The sequence below is a fragment of the Scyliorhinus canicula genome, chromosome 2 (assembly GCF_902713615.1).
Source record: "Scyliorhinus canicula chromosome 2, sScyCan1.1, whole genome shotgun sequence".
In the NCBI taxonomy this organism is placed as follows: domain Eukaryota; kingdom Metazoa; phylum Chordata; class Chondrichthyes; order Carcharhiniformes; family Scyliorhinidae; genus Scyliorhinus; species Scyliorhinus canicula.
The window spans coordinates 55,698,651-55,712,779 of NC_052147.1; the positions used below are offsets into that span (position 1 = coordinate 55,698,651).

The 14,129-nt window shown below is 47.9% G+C and overlaps 1 protein-coding gene across 13 annotated transcripts in view; it reads right to left on the reverse strand.

Annotated features, from left to right (window-relative positions):
• Nucleotides 1-14,129, reverse strand: part of nid2a (nidogen 2a (osteonidogen)) — a 232,828-nt gene that overhangs the window by 6,604 nt on the left and 212,095 nt on the right. For 12 of the 13 annotated variants that reach the window (XM_038778768.1, XM_038778760.1, XM_038778730.1 and 9 more), the window contains 7 exons: nucleotides 12,285-12,527; nucleotides 8,880-9,049; nucleotides 7,020-7,149; nucleotides 4,070-4,241; nucleotides 2,458-2,615; nucleotides 2,135-2,258; nucleotides 636-748 (listed from right to left, as the gene is read on the reverse strand). In XM_038778768.1, the coding sequence (XP_038634696.1) occupies nucleotides 636-748; nucleotides 2,135-2,258; nucleotides 2,458-2,615; nucleotides 4,070-4,241; nucleotides 7,020-7,149; nucleotides 8,880-9,049; nucleotides 12,285-12,527 (1,110 nt within the window). Of the gene's footprint in view, nucleotides 1-635; nucleotides 749-2,134; nucleotides 2,259-2,457; nucleotides 2,616-4,069; nucleotides 4,242-7,019; nucleotides 7,150-8,879; nucleotides 9,050-12,284; nucleotides 12,528-14,129 lie in introns of those variants that run through there. The other variant, XR_005458155.1, reaches the window with a different exon arrangement.

Sequence of the window (14,129 nt, forward strand, 5' to 3'; positions counted from 1 at the left end):
AAGAGCAATTTATCATGGCCAATCCACCTAACCTGCACATCTTTGGACTGTGGGAGGGAACTGGAGCACCCGGAGAAAACCCACACACACACGGGGAGGATGCGCAGACTCCACACAGACAGTGACCCAAGCTGGAATCGAACCTGGGACCCTGGAGCTGTGAAGCAGTTGTGTTATCCACAATGCTACCGTGCTGCCCAAATTAGATTAGATTGTCAAGACCTAGCTATGTAAACTCTGCTTTGTAAACTCCTTGCACAAATGACAGTCTGGAAACTAAAGTTCAAAATCAAATTGACTTCAGGCAGCAAAAATAAGAGTAGCTCTGTAATACATTTTTTTAACCTTGAGTTTTAATTATTCTTGTTTTTTCAAATTCTGAGGTCTAAAGTAATAAAAGGTTGCAATAAGTCCGTTATACATGCATGATCTGCACCAGGAAAGCTTTAAATAAGTAGCATTTGAACTAGAATGTGGTTGCAACTTTATATTGGAACCACAGGAATTGCTCACAGAACACAATGCTTTAAGGGGAGTGTGGGTGGGGAGAGAAGTAATATCGCAAAGCCTAGGAATTTTAAATTGAAAAAATGTTATTTCCCGGCAAGGAACTTCCAATTTTTTAATCCTCTTACCATGTGGACAACGAGGGTAGGCCACTGTTATTCCATACAGATGTGATCGCTGATCAGGTAGGTACTCATCAATAATCTGGTTGTTATCTTTGGTTACAACTATAATACCATCTCTGAAAAACATCAAATTAAACACAACATTCAAGTTTGGGAACAACTTAAGAAATATAAAACACCAGGGAGTGGTCTCCAGACACTGGTCCAAATCAAGAGGTTTAAATAAGTTGTAAACAGGTTAACCGTTGCTCATGTGAACCGGTCCGCAAAGCCACACCAGAAAAATTACCTTGAAAGAAATGAATTGGGGCCATCTCATCCCATTAGTAAAGTGTCCAGATAATCACCTGGGTACCCAACTGGCAGAGACACCACTAGATGCAATCACTGAAAGAGGAATTCCCAGCCAGAGGGCAGCACAGTAGCACACGTTTATTAGCAGGCACCTCTGCATTCCTTCGCATGAGCAGAGTGGGAGTGGTTCAAGTGGCCTGTTACAGCTGTCAACTTTGGGCAGCACGGTAGCACAAGTGGATAGCACTGTGGCTTCACAGCGCCAGGGTCCCAGGTTCGATTCCCCGCTGGGTCACTGTGCGGAGTCTGCACATTCTCCCCGTGTCTGCGTGGGTTTCCTCCGGGTGCTCCGGTTTCCTCCCACAGTCCAAAGACGTGCAGGTTCGGTGGATTGGTCATGATAAATTGCCCTGAATGTCCAAAAAGGTTAGGAGGGGTTATTGGGTTATGGGGATAGAGTGGAAGTGAGGGCTTAAGTGGGTCGGTGCAGACTCGATGGGCCGAATGGCCTCCTTCTGCACTGTAAGTTCTATGATTCTCCCAAAAGGGAACACCAGTACTCACAGTGCTGAGAAACAAATGGCTATTCAACGCGACTTGTGTTGAATGAGGGCTCCAATCGCCAGAGCTCCCCATTGTAGCGAGAGTTCAGGATGCCACTTTTAAATGGCATCCTGATCGCCGAGGCCCCCGAAACAATCCCCGACCGCCCCACCGCCCCCCAGTCCGAACGCAATTGGGAGTGTCCCTGCCTTCAAGAGGGAGTTAGATATAGCTTTTGGAGCTAAATAGGATCAAAGGATATGGGGAGAAAGCTGGTTAGAGTGTTGGATAATCAACCATGATAATAATGAATGGCTTGAGGGGTCGAATGGCCCCTTCCTTTTTCTATTTTCTGTTTCTATTATATTATCCTCAATCCGGTTTACCAGTCTTACCATTTCACATTCTGCAAGTTATTAATGAAACCCCTTTTAAAATAACCTATGGGCATTGCTTTGACAATTATTTGTGGCAGAATATTTCAATTGTAATCCCATTTTGTGCAAAGGTTTTTCCTCCAAAACTAGTCGGTGATCTTACCGCAATTCTGCTGGGAAGTTAACAGTTGATGGCTGATTAGCAGGATTGGTTCCTCAATTTTTGGGTCGAACAAAATGTCATGGTTACATTGAAATCAACAGCTCCATTGTGATTTTGGCTCCTACCTTCTCCAGTCTGTGTAGTAGAAGTGATCTGCGTAGGCAACGATACTAAAGGGATAGTTTAGACCATGCTGCACCACGTGCCTTCCAGTCCCATCCGAAAATATGCACTCCAGGTCTTTGGTTCCTTTTCATCCCAATCATCAATGTAAACAATTGCAATGAGAAAGCTAGTTAGTATTCAGCAGCAAATTTCCAAAAGTGGACTTCCTCAATTTTGTTTTACTCTTCATGATCTACAGTCATCTTTTAAAAATGTTACGCCAACTAGCTCTTTTCAAAATGTGCCCTTTAAAAGTGAAACCTGCTTGGCTGGCGAAGCGTACCTGCATCGGCCCAACACAGTTGCGAGGAAAATGGGTCAAAAGTCAACCCATTGGGCAATCCAATGTCATTTTTAACCAACACTCTTCTGTTAGTTCCATCCACACGCGAAATCTCAATTTTGGGAGCTTCACGGTTCCAGTCTGTCCAGTAAAGATTGCTGAGGGGAACGCAGGAGAGCACAAGAATTAATGCAAGCAAGTCAGCTAATCTAATCTAAAGGCAGCGGGAGCCTGTCATTTAGCATTTACAAAACAGACCATGGGCGGGATTCTCCGTGCCTCCGCGCCGAAATCGCGCTCGGCGCGGCGGCGGAGAATGGGGCGTCAGACCTGAGATCGGGTCCGACGCCTTCCCGTGATTCTCTACGGATCGGAGAATCACCGGCAGTCGCGTGTACGCGGTCGATGCTCCGCCGGTGGGGGCCATTGAAAGAGGACCCCGCGGCGATTCTCAGCTGGCAGCTGGCCGAATTCCCGCCGACGTGGTTCATTCATGGTTCCACTTGGCGGGAGCTCAGAGTGGCGGTTGCGGACCCAGTCCGCGGCTGCCCTGTTGGGAGGGAGGGGGGGCAGGGGGATCCTTCACCTGGGGGGGGGGGGGGGGGGGGGGGGGCTCCAGGACTGCCAGGCTCGCGATCAGCAGCCACGATCGGCAGGCGTGCGCGATCTGGTAGGGGGGCCTATATTGTTGGGGCCGGCTTGCTGTGTGGGTCCGCCATGTTGCACGGGGCCACTGCCGCATGCACCCATGGACACACGGCTGGAAGTGCAGTGCCCCGTATCGGCTCTTCAAGATGGAGAATCACTCTGGACTTTCCCCAGGAAAGTCCGGAGTGATTTGCGCTCGTTTCCTCGCAGGCGTGGGGGACATGGCCCCATTTTCAGAGAATTCCGCCCAGAATCTTTTTTGAGGCTACCTTAAAAGGGAAGCATTTGCTGGCTTCAGACTTTCATTTAATTCTATTCGAACTTTGCCAGCAGTCAGTGGGGTATTCTACACATTTCAATTCACTGGAATATAAATATTCTCCATTCTAAAATCAGAGTATTTTAATAATGACCTTTATTAGTGTCACAAGTAGACTTGCGTTAACACTGCAATGAAGTTACTGATAAAATCTCCTAGCCACCACACTCTGGCGTCTGTTCGGGTACACAGAGGGAGAATTCAGAATGTCCAATTCACCTAACAAGCACGTCTTTCGGGACTTGTGGGAGGAAACCGGAGCACCCGGAGGAAACCCACGCAGACACGGGGAGAACATGCAGACTCCGCACAGACAGTGACCCAGCCGGGAATCGAACCTGGGTCCCTGGCTCTGTGAAGCAACAGTGCTAACAACTGTGCTACTGTTTTAGAGCTACAGTACAGTGTGGCACCAACATCTGGGCAACATGATGCCATATCATGTAATTTAGATCGTTCTCATATGTTAACATTTTGGAAAACCCCTGCTGTTTGCTTGATGTCCTGGAAACGCTATAATCTTGATGTCTGCATAGACTGTGCATGCATGTCTAATTTGAAAGGCAACACAGCGATATTTTAAAATTATTTTCTCCTGGAAAACTCTAAAGATGTAACAACGTTGTACCTTCACATGAAACCTACCCATTAAGAGAGTCCACTGCTATTCCTCTGGGATTTACCAGATCAGTATCAACAAGAACTCGCCGGTCAGATCCATCCACTTTGGCTGTTTCTATTTTATCCAATCCACTGTCCGTCCAAAACATGCTTCTATGGAGGTAGTCTATGGTCAGTCCTTCAGGACTCATCAGGTCTAAAATCAGAAGTACAAAAGTGTAGGTACAAATTATTCAGTATCTGTCTGATCATTTGCCAGGGTAATTGGCTGGGATAACTGGGACGGTGGGCTGATTTTAAATGCTGCTCTGGACATCTCTGTCCCACCCCCACCCCACATCGGCATAAATCTAGGTGGCGAGGCCGACCTGCTGCCGTTTTCGATTGCATGGCATCCAATTAATGCTCGGTGAGGCATTAATTCATTTCTGGGGGGGGGGAAATCTTACCTCCAAGCTGGCAGCTCTCTAGGTGGGGAGGGAAGGGGTTGATTTTGGCAGGTCCAGGCGAGCACTGGTGAAATGGTAGGATTGGAGGGTGGGTGGGTGAGGGGGGGGGGGGGGGGGGGGGGGGAATGGGATGCTGGGGTGCACCAGCCATGGAAGGAGGGGAAAACAAAGGGATTGGGGAGCGTGTTCCGGTGGGCACAGGGTACTGCATTAGAGGTACTCCCTGCCAACCACCACCTCAATGAAAGACACTCGGCACTGGCCTCTGCCAACACAGGAACAATTGCAGCAGGGGTGGTAAGAGGCCATTAAGCAGCTGTTCACAGTCCCATTTTTCCGCCTTTCACCTGCCTGCCAATTCTGCCCTATGAGTCAATCATTTCCAGTGCTAAGTTCTCAGAACTTACAAGTTATCTAATGCAGTGTGTCACACGATATAAAGGTGCCAGCACTCTGGGTTTCCTCTATATATTTAGCCACTCTGGGGTTTCTAATTCTGAGCCAGAATTAGAAAATATTTGAAGCTAAGAAAAATGGGAGACGTAAGTGAAAGAAAGCGTAGCTGCTGTTTAATCTCCCACTCTCCTAAAGTAGTGAATCACGTTGGGTAAAATTCCTAGGCTCAGGCAGCCACTGTTGCCTCATTCCATTGGCCCATCTTCTCATCTGAGTCTAGGCTGAGTGTCATCAGGCTGCTCAACCAAGACCTGACTCTATCCTCATTTGTATTCATCACACGCTTATAATAAGGACCACTGGGATGTGTTAAACAATGGGATTACAATGGGCTAATTATTTAATCACTGATGTATTTTCTTTCCTTTCCTTGCCTGAGGGCATTGAAGTCATTTGTAATGTCCCAACAATGTCCCTCAACTAATTCAGCATGGGCAAGAGTTTGTGATTGTGTTTTTTAACATTGTTTTGAAGGGGAATAAGTTAGTGGGCTAGTAATACAAGCTGTTAATGGCCATTTTAAAATGAATTGTAAGAAACACGAGCATAAATGACATACGGGCAAGAGAGGCACAATCATAGAATCATAGAATTTACATTGCAAAAGGAGGCCATTCGGCCCATCAAGTCTGCACCGGCCCTTGGAAAGAACAACCTACCTATGCCCACACCACCCTATCCCCGTAACTGAATAACTCCACCTAATCTTTTGAACACTAAGGGCAATTTAGAATGGCCAATCCACCTAACCTGCACATCGTTGAACTGTGGGAGCAAACTGGAGCACCCAGAGGAAACCCACACAGACACAGGGAGAACGTGCAGACTCCACACAGACAGTGACCCAAGCCCGGACTCGAACCTGGGACCCTGGAGCTGTGAGAACCACGGTGCTACTGTGCTGCGCAAACCAGAAAGTTACATAGTACATAGAACATACAGTGAAGACCATTCGGCCCATCGAGTCTGCACCGACCCACTTAAGCCCTCACTTCCACCCTATCCCTTAATCCAATAATCCCACCTAAACCTTTTTGGACACTAAGGACAATTTATCATGGCCAATCCACCTAACCTGCACGTCTTTGGACTGTGGGAGGAAACCGGAGCACCCGGAGGAAACCCACGCAGACACGGGGAGGATGTGCAGACTCCGCACAGTGACCCAGCGGGGAATCGAACCTGGGACCCTGGCGCTGTGAAGCCACAGTGCTATCCACTTGTGCTACCGTGCTGCCCAAAGTTGACAGCCTATAACAGGCCACTTGAACCACTCCCACTCTGCTCATGCGAAGGAATGCAGAGGTGCCTGCTAATAATTTTATTTGTCTAATAAAAAATAAATCAGTAAAAAAAATAAAAAGTTTACGTTTCCACCAAATAATGTTCTTACATTCATGATTTTATTCATTAAAGCGGGGCTTGTTAGCTCAGTTGTCTAGATGGTTAGCATGTGGCTCAAAATAATGGCAACCGTGCAGGTTCGATTCCCGTTCTGCCTGAGGTAGAATTGGGATCTGCCTCCTTGCTCTGCGCCCCGAGAGTGGAAGACAGTGGCAAACCATCACTGACCAAGAAAAATGGCTCAGGACAAAGCAGCAGCAGACACAAAGGGCCAAGGGCCTGCCGGCCTTCAGCCAGAGCACATGTGATGATGATTGTGATGTGATGGGCAGCACGGTAGCATTGTGGATAGCACAATCGCTTCACAGCTCCAGGGTCCCAGGTTCGATTCCGGCTTGGGTCATTTTCTGTGCGGAGTCTGCACATCCTCCTCGTGTATGCGTGGGTTTCCTCCGCGTGCTCTGGTTTCCTCCCACAGTCCAAAGATGTGAAATTAGGTGGATTGGCCATGCTAAATTGCCCTTAGTGTCCAAAATGGCCCTTAGTGTTGGGTGGGGTTACTGGGTGATGGGGATAGGGTGGAGGTGTTGACCTTGGGTAGGGTGCTCTTTCCAAGAGCCGGTGCAGACTTGATGGGCCGAATGGCCTCATTTTGCACTGTAAATTCTATGATTCTATGATAAAAAGCACAATAGATTTTAGGACCCGGGTTAATAACAACTCACCCGAATTAATGATAATGTCTGGCTCAGCACCTGGCTCCAAACTAACTCGATTAATAGTTCGACCAGCAACATCAGTCCAGTAAGCCATCTTGTCCCTACAGTCATAGTCAATACCAATAACAATCGAACCCTTGGGAAGAAAAAATAAGTCAGAAGAAAACAGTTAATCATCTCACAGACCACCATTTCAAAAATTCAATAAAGCAGCTAACCTAATCTGGCAAGTTTACAAATCTGTCCAACAGCCCTGGAGAATTTCAGGTTTTCAGATATTATCTCACTGGGAAGGGATCACAATTTACACAGCTCCATTTAACTAGCAGCATTTTTGACGTTAATGTCGACTTTATCCACGTTTAATGCTAATTCCTTCTGTTAAACATTAAATAATGTAAAATAGCAGATGCATAAACACTATTAGACCATTGCAGAAAGGGAAACTTAAAAATTAGCAGTAAAGGAGACATTTAAAACTATCCATGAAGAAATACACTGGCATGTAAATGGCAGCAGAATTACTTAAATTAAGATTTTTTTCTGGCGTGTACACAAATTGATTCACAGAATACGACATTGCTACCAATTATTTACCCCAATTTGGTAACAAGTTGGTGTCAATGTGTTTGATCACATAGAAAGTGCCGGAATTCTCTAGCCATTGGCATTTTCTTTTCCCGCAGGCAGGGCACCTCCGCCTGTGGGTTTCCTGGCGGCAAGGTGTGGCTTAAATGGGAAATCCCATTGATAAGCGGCAGGAAGAGAGAATCCCGTCACCAGCGAATGGCGCCCCACCAGGAAATACATGGCTGGGGACCTGGAGAATCCCGCTCAGGAACTGGTAGTAGATACAGAGCATACATCTGCAAATGCAAATAACCATGCTCCGTTTTCTGCTTCTGGATCTCCTGCACATCCTTTCATTGCCCGATAGCTTTTATCTCCAGACTCAGCACAGAGAAGACCTGCGTGAACCCAGGTCAAGTGTGCACTAGTGTATTATTTCAACAAGGTTGTCAAAAATCATGACCCCCAAATCTCTGGGTCAGGAGAGGGTATGGGTCAGACTTTTCTCTGGGGGCCATCTGGAATACAAGACTATATTGGTTCCATTGGAATTCTACCTTGTTTAGATTCAACCTTTAAATTCTGGTCAGTGTGGGAGGTACATGGATGGATTTATGGGTCCCCTATCCCTGCCCCATGACAAAGTGTGTTGGGAGGGGGAAGGGGATTCCTGGGCATATGAGGACCCAATTGAATTCATATCAGTTGAGACCAGGTATGAAGGACCCAAACCTTTACTGGGTTACGGTAATTAATCCCGATGCAATGGTTCTCTAGTGGCAGAATGACCACAGTGAAAAATGTTTATTTTTGGCTCATTTGGGGATCAGGGGTCCTGAGGCAGACTGGCAAAGAGTTGTTTCACCCTCACAAGGGCAGAAACAGGTCATTGTGGGCCATGTGCCCACATTTCCTGCATTGTAACTGTGACCACTTGTCAAAAGTAATTCACTGGTAGGAAAACACTTTGGAATGTCCTGAGATCATGGAAGGCGTTATATAAATGCAAGTCATTCTTTCAACTTACCAGTTAATATCTCTATGTTCACTCCTCTCACTTGTATTATTTTATTTGCCACTATCTCTGCTTCAGTTCATTGTATTTGCATAGCATCATTAATTACCCTGTCCCAGTGCTTGTTCTGATTTTTCTTTTCGATGCATGGGTGCAATTTAATTGTCTTGACCCAGTTACACCAGTTGACGATTGAAAATAACCCGCTGTTTCCCCTTCCCAAGTGCTAAATGTATCTGGGGCTATTCCAATGGAGAAACTTATAAAAAGAGATACTTTACATGAAGAGCTAACAGGCTCTTGGCTCCCTCTTTGTTTAGCTGAGTACCATTCAGGGGCAGGTACCCAATGTGCTGTCCCTGAGCATATAAAAGGAAGGTACCCGTGCGTGGCGGAGTCACGATAGGTGCTGCAGAAGGCTGTGTAATGGGAGGTGCAACAGTTGGTATACCTGTCAGATTCAACAGAAAGAAACATTCATAAATCGCTAGGATGAACTCGAAATCTTTATAAAGCTACAATGGTTCCAATGCTGTGTGTCATCAAAAGACAATTAGTAAGGACAATTCTGATTGACCAGTACAAACTGTGACTTTGTACTGTTGCTATCTATAATACTGCATAGTTCAACCGTGGCGTAATTTGTAGTAAGCTTGGCTGCGAACTGGCTAAAGGGTCTTTAGCCCCACGGGCGCAAATCCCGTAAAGGCCGCTAAATCTCACGAGTGGCCAGAAACAGGAATCACGCCAGCCAGATCTCAAAATAATAGATGCATAAACACAAGTTTGAGTGTTTAAGACCTCCTCCTCACCCCCCCCCTCCCCCACATCGGTAACATAATCAGGTTCACGCCCAGAAAGGTGTGAACCTGATTTTCACATATTTTAGTAATTCTGAATGTGATTACACGGCATCTGCCCACAAAACACCACCCCCCCCTCCCCCTCCTCACTGGGCAGTGTTGACATCACACTGGCACAAATCATTACTGTTTTCAAAAAGTAAAAAATCAGTTGTGATGGTCACATTGGGGGCATGGAGGTGCCTATATGCCCGAGGGCTGAGGGACAAGGCTGGGAATTCCCCTTCTGTGTTGTGTGGTTGGGGGGGGGGGGGGGGGGGGGGGGGGAACGACACCGCCAATGCCTGCGAGGGTGAGGGGAGGAAGAGGGGACAGCCCAGATGCCTGTGATGGCTGGGGGGGGGGGGAAAGAGGGGATACCTGCGAGAGGGGGGGCCTCTGTTGGCGTTGTGGTAGGGGGATGCCCCGATGCTTCGAGAGGGTCTCAGACCTCTGTGGAATGGGGGGGGGGGGGGGGGGGGGGGGGAGGTGCCCCGATGCTTCGAGAGGGTCTCAGACCTCTGTGGAATGGGGGAGGTGGCCTTAAGTTTAACTTTGAGATCAGGCGCACTTTAAAAAATGTGCCCCGATCTCAAAGCCGGCATTTTTAGACTTCGCCCCTCCAACTGGCTGTGTGATCCTCACCAGCACTTTGAAATTACACAGACTGCTGCTAAATCAGACAAGAAAAGGCATCTGTGGAGCTGATGAGTTTCTCACAGCTTTTCTTTCCTGATCCAACACTCTGCAATTTTGAGAAAATTGTATCCAATGTCTCGGAGTCAAATGGTTGTGGGTTCAAACCCCATTCCTGAGCACAATATATTAAGGCTGACTTTCCAGTACAGTATTGAGGGAATGCTGCACTATCCTTTGGATGAGACATTAAACAGATATGAAATCTGTCCTTTCTGACGGGACACAAAAGATCTTCTGACTCTATTCAATGAAGAAATGGAGGAGTTTTCCCTGGTGCCCTTGGGCCTATATGTATCCCTCAACCGACATTATGAGATCGGATTGCCTGTTCGTTGCTGCTTGTGGGATCTTAATGTACACAGATTGGCTGCTCTTTCATGGAAACGTGGAATGGTTACAACAGAGGAGGCCATTCAGCCCACTGTGTCTGTGCTGGTTTTCTGAAGGAGCAATTCACCCAGTAGCACAACTCTGCCTTTTCCCTGAAGCGCTGCATAATTTACATTTCCAGATAATAACCCATCTTCTATTGAATGCTTCGATTGAACCTGCCTCCACCACTCTGTCATGCAGTGTATTCCACATCCTAACTAGCTGCATTCAAAAGGTTTTTCCTCACGTCACCATTGCTTCTTTTGCCAATTACTTCAAATCTGTGCCCTCGGGTTGTCAATCCTTCCACCATCGGGAACAGTTTCTCCCGATCTCCATCCAGATCCCTTTTGATTTTGAATATCTCAATTAGATCTCCTCCCAACTTCTTCCTCTTCTACTGCATGTAAATCTGTCGCCCCAAAACAAGGCATGGGATAACACTTCCTGTGACCAGGGAAGAGAGCGAGGTGGCCGAGTGGTGTTGGCTGGGCAGAGAAGCGAGCTGGGGAAGAGCATGGAGGCCTGCAGGGGCCAGAGAAGCGGGTTTGGTGCCAAGCCACTATTACCAACAGTGACTATGGGTGCTGTTCAACCAAAATATTTCTAAGCGTAATTTTGGGCGCGCTTTGGTGGGCTGTTTCCCGCTGGCCTTTTGGGTATTCACCACACTTAGTCACTTTTTTGGGCCGTGTGGAGCTTCCTCCTGGTCAAGCCCACACGTTTCAGCAATGGGGAGGTGAACCAGACCAGCTCCTCAGAGATCGGGCCCCCATTTTGAAAGGGTGCTCCGGCCTCTAAGTGAGCTTGAGGGTCCTCACCCCCCCCCCCCCCCCCCACTCCATCCATGGGTAATGTCACCACCTGCACATATGGGCATTACGACCCCCCCCGCCCCCCCCCAAGTGAGGACACCTCGTTATGGGTTGCTGACGTCCCCTCCCTTTTCAGGCCCCCCCCCCCAACCTTTCAGCCCCCCCTTTTCAGGCTCCACCCTTCACCTCCCCCAACCGTTATGAGGTCCCTTCATACACCCCTTCATGGGCATGACCCCCCTCAGGCCCGGACCCTTGCACTGCCACCTAGGCACCCTGGAAGTGCCTCTGGCACCTTGGCATGCCAGTGTGACAGTGCCAAAAGTGCCAGCCTGGCAGTACCAAGGTGCCCGGGTGCCTTAGGGAGAACCAGGGTGCTATCCTGCTCAGTCCTCAACCACTCAGGGATCTCCAAGGCCTGGAAACCCCCCAGGTTCCATTATGCCTGGTCCACATTTGTGTGGACCAGTACTATACGGCGCCCGGTCGAGGGCTCGCCGGGGAGGCTGTTAATTCCTGGGCGCTGGGAGAATCCAACGCATGCATATTTAAATGAGCCATAATTATGCTGAGCGGGATCTCGCCCAGTGCAGGTCAGATCCAGATCACGATGTCTCGCATTGAGCGGTTGAATCTCGCGAGACGTCTCGAGTGTCTCGAATCTCGTGAGAGGCCTCTGGCGAGATTCAGCGGCCTTGTCGCGCACCAAGTTGGGCGCAATGAGGCTGGTAAATAGCGCCCTACAATTCAACAAAGTACATTCACTTACTTGGATCTTAAAAGATGTTATATAAATGCAATTAAATAAAAGTTGTTTCTTTCTAAAAGTGCCCTGATGAGCTCAACTTCTCATTTTGGAAACCGGACATGATTACTAGCGACCGCATTTTGATTAGTTTGCTGTGTCCTTCAAAAGGCCTTTAATTTTCACTTTGCAACCAAAGATAGAAATTCTCACATGCTGGTGGGCTGCCAGGTTCAGTTCTGGTTCCTTGAATCTCTCGGCCCTCTTTATCCACACACCAACAGTATTCGCTCTTTCCATGGCATTGCAAGGGGCGGAAATTGCCAAACTCATCGCACTCGGGGATATACTGATCATCAGCTGGTCTGCCGCTGTAATGTTCCAGAAGGCTCAGTCTCCAACGTTCACACACAGTCGGCTGTCGCTGTGTGGATTCTACATTCTGCGGATCTCTTCCTGTTGGATGAAACAATTGCTCAGAATGCTGGCTGATAATGACTCAATTCTCTGAATAGAGGTCTAAACCCAGAATGACAGATTGGAAAAGCGACACAAACAACAGAGAAGCTGGGGGGGATATTTAAGCATGAGATTTATGTTTAATTAAATACAAAATAGGATTAAAAGCAACCCATCAATAGCTGGATTCTAGGGATAAGTAGATTTGAGCAAAACATAAGTTTAAAAACAGATACGTTAACTACAGTGGGGGAATAATATATAAGCAAACTGAGAAACATAAAGTGTAGAAGGAATGCAAAATCTGAAATTAAAAAAGCAACAGCAAGGACTCTGATAAGTATAGAGGAAGCAAAGGGATAGTTAAAGGGACTAGTTAGTGAGGAAAGATAACATTTTGTGCTCTAGTGTGAGGAAATGAGAGAGGAGCTAAATAAGTATTCCTCTCAGTTTTACAGGGAAATGTGAACTAGGCTCTGTCACAGAATCTGAGGAGGATGTGGAAGAATCACCACGAGACATAAATATTCAAAGAGAAACCGCATTTTAAAATGTGAATTTGTCTAAAAATAGAAAAGCAAACGAGCCCAAATGTTATGCATCCCAAAATGCACGAATGGCAGAAAGGAAGGAACATTGATGCCACTCCGACCGACCCTGCCACACGGTAGTAGGTGCACTGCCGGCAGCATAAACAAGGGTAGGGTGACCATCTACAAGGTGCAATACAGCACTTCACCAATGGTCCTTCAATAGCATGTTCCAAACCCACGGGCGTGATTTAACTAAATAAAACGTAGTCTGTTCTATGAAGGAATTGAGGGGTCATTCCCGGCATTTGTAGCACCGGGAACAACCCTGCTATCTAATGGCATTCGGTTTTTCCACGGTCCGCGGTGGGGAACGCCACGCCAAGACTGCACTTGCTGCATATCTTGCACTGGTGCTTACATTGTACTTACATCTTGCATTGCAGGAAACGATCAGGGCACCATTTTTCAATCTCTCAACCCCCCAAAGCGACCCCCGGACCCCGCTCAATTCCCCAACTCACCTGTTGGGGGGGTTCTCGAGTAATCCACTGTACCCACCACATACCGGTAGGGCGTGCCCTGATACCCGGTGCAAAATGCCAGCTTGACACTACCAGCCTGGCACCCAGGCAGTGCCCCTGCCAGCCTTTCAGTGCCACCTGGGCACCCTGGCAGTGCCATGCTGTTACCCATGTGGCACTGCCAGGGTGCCACACTGGCTGTACCAAGGTGCCTGGGTGGTACCAGCAGTGCCAGCCGGGCCAGAGGCCAACCACCCCGGGGCCTCCGATCACCTGGAAGACCCCGAAAGTGTCTAGTGGGGACCCATGCTGGACGGCGCCCTGCTGGGACCTCCTCGGCGAGGCCGATAGATGTCTGCTGCCCATTCGATCTGGCGGCAGAATAACCAAGTGGGTTTTTAAGCTCTTTTAGCTATGCGAGTCTGGGTCCCATTCACTGTGGGTGAGGTTCAGATTGCGACGTTTTGCGAGATCTCACTAGATCTCGTGAGGCGTAACGACAGTTGGGAATCCCGGGCAAAGGCATGCCCAGGATCTACCAATTG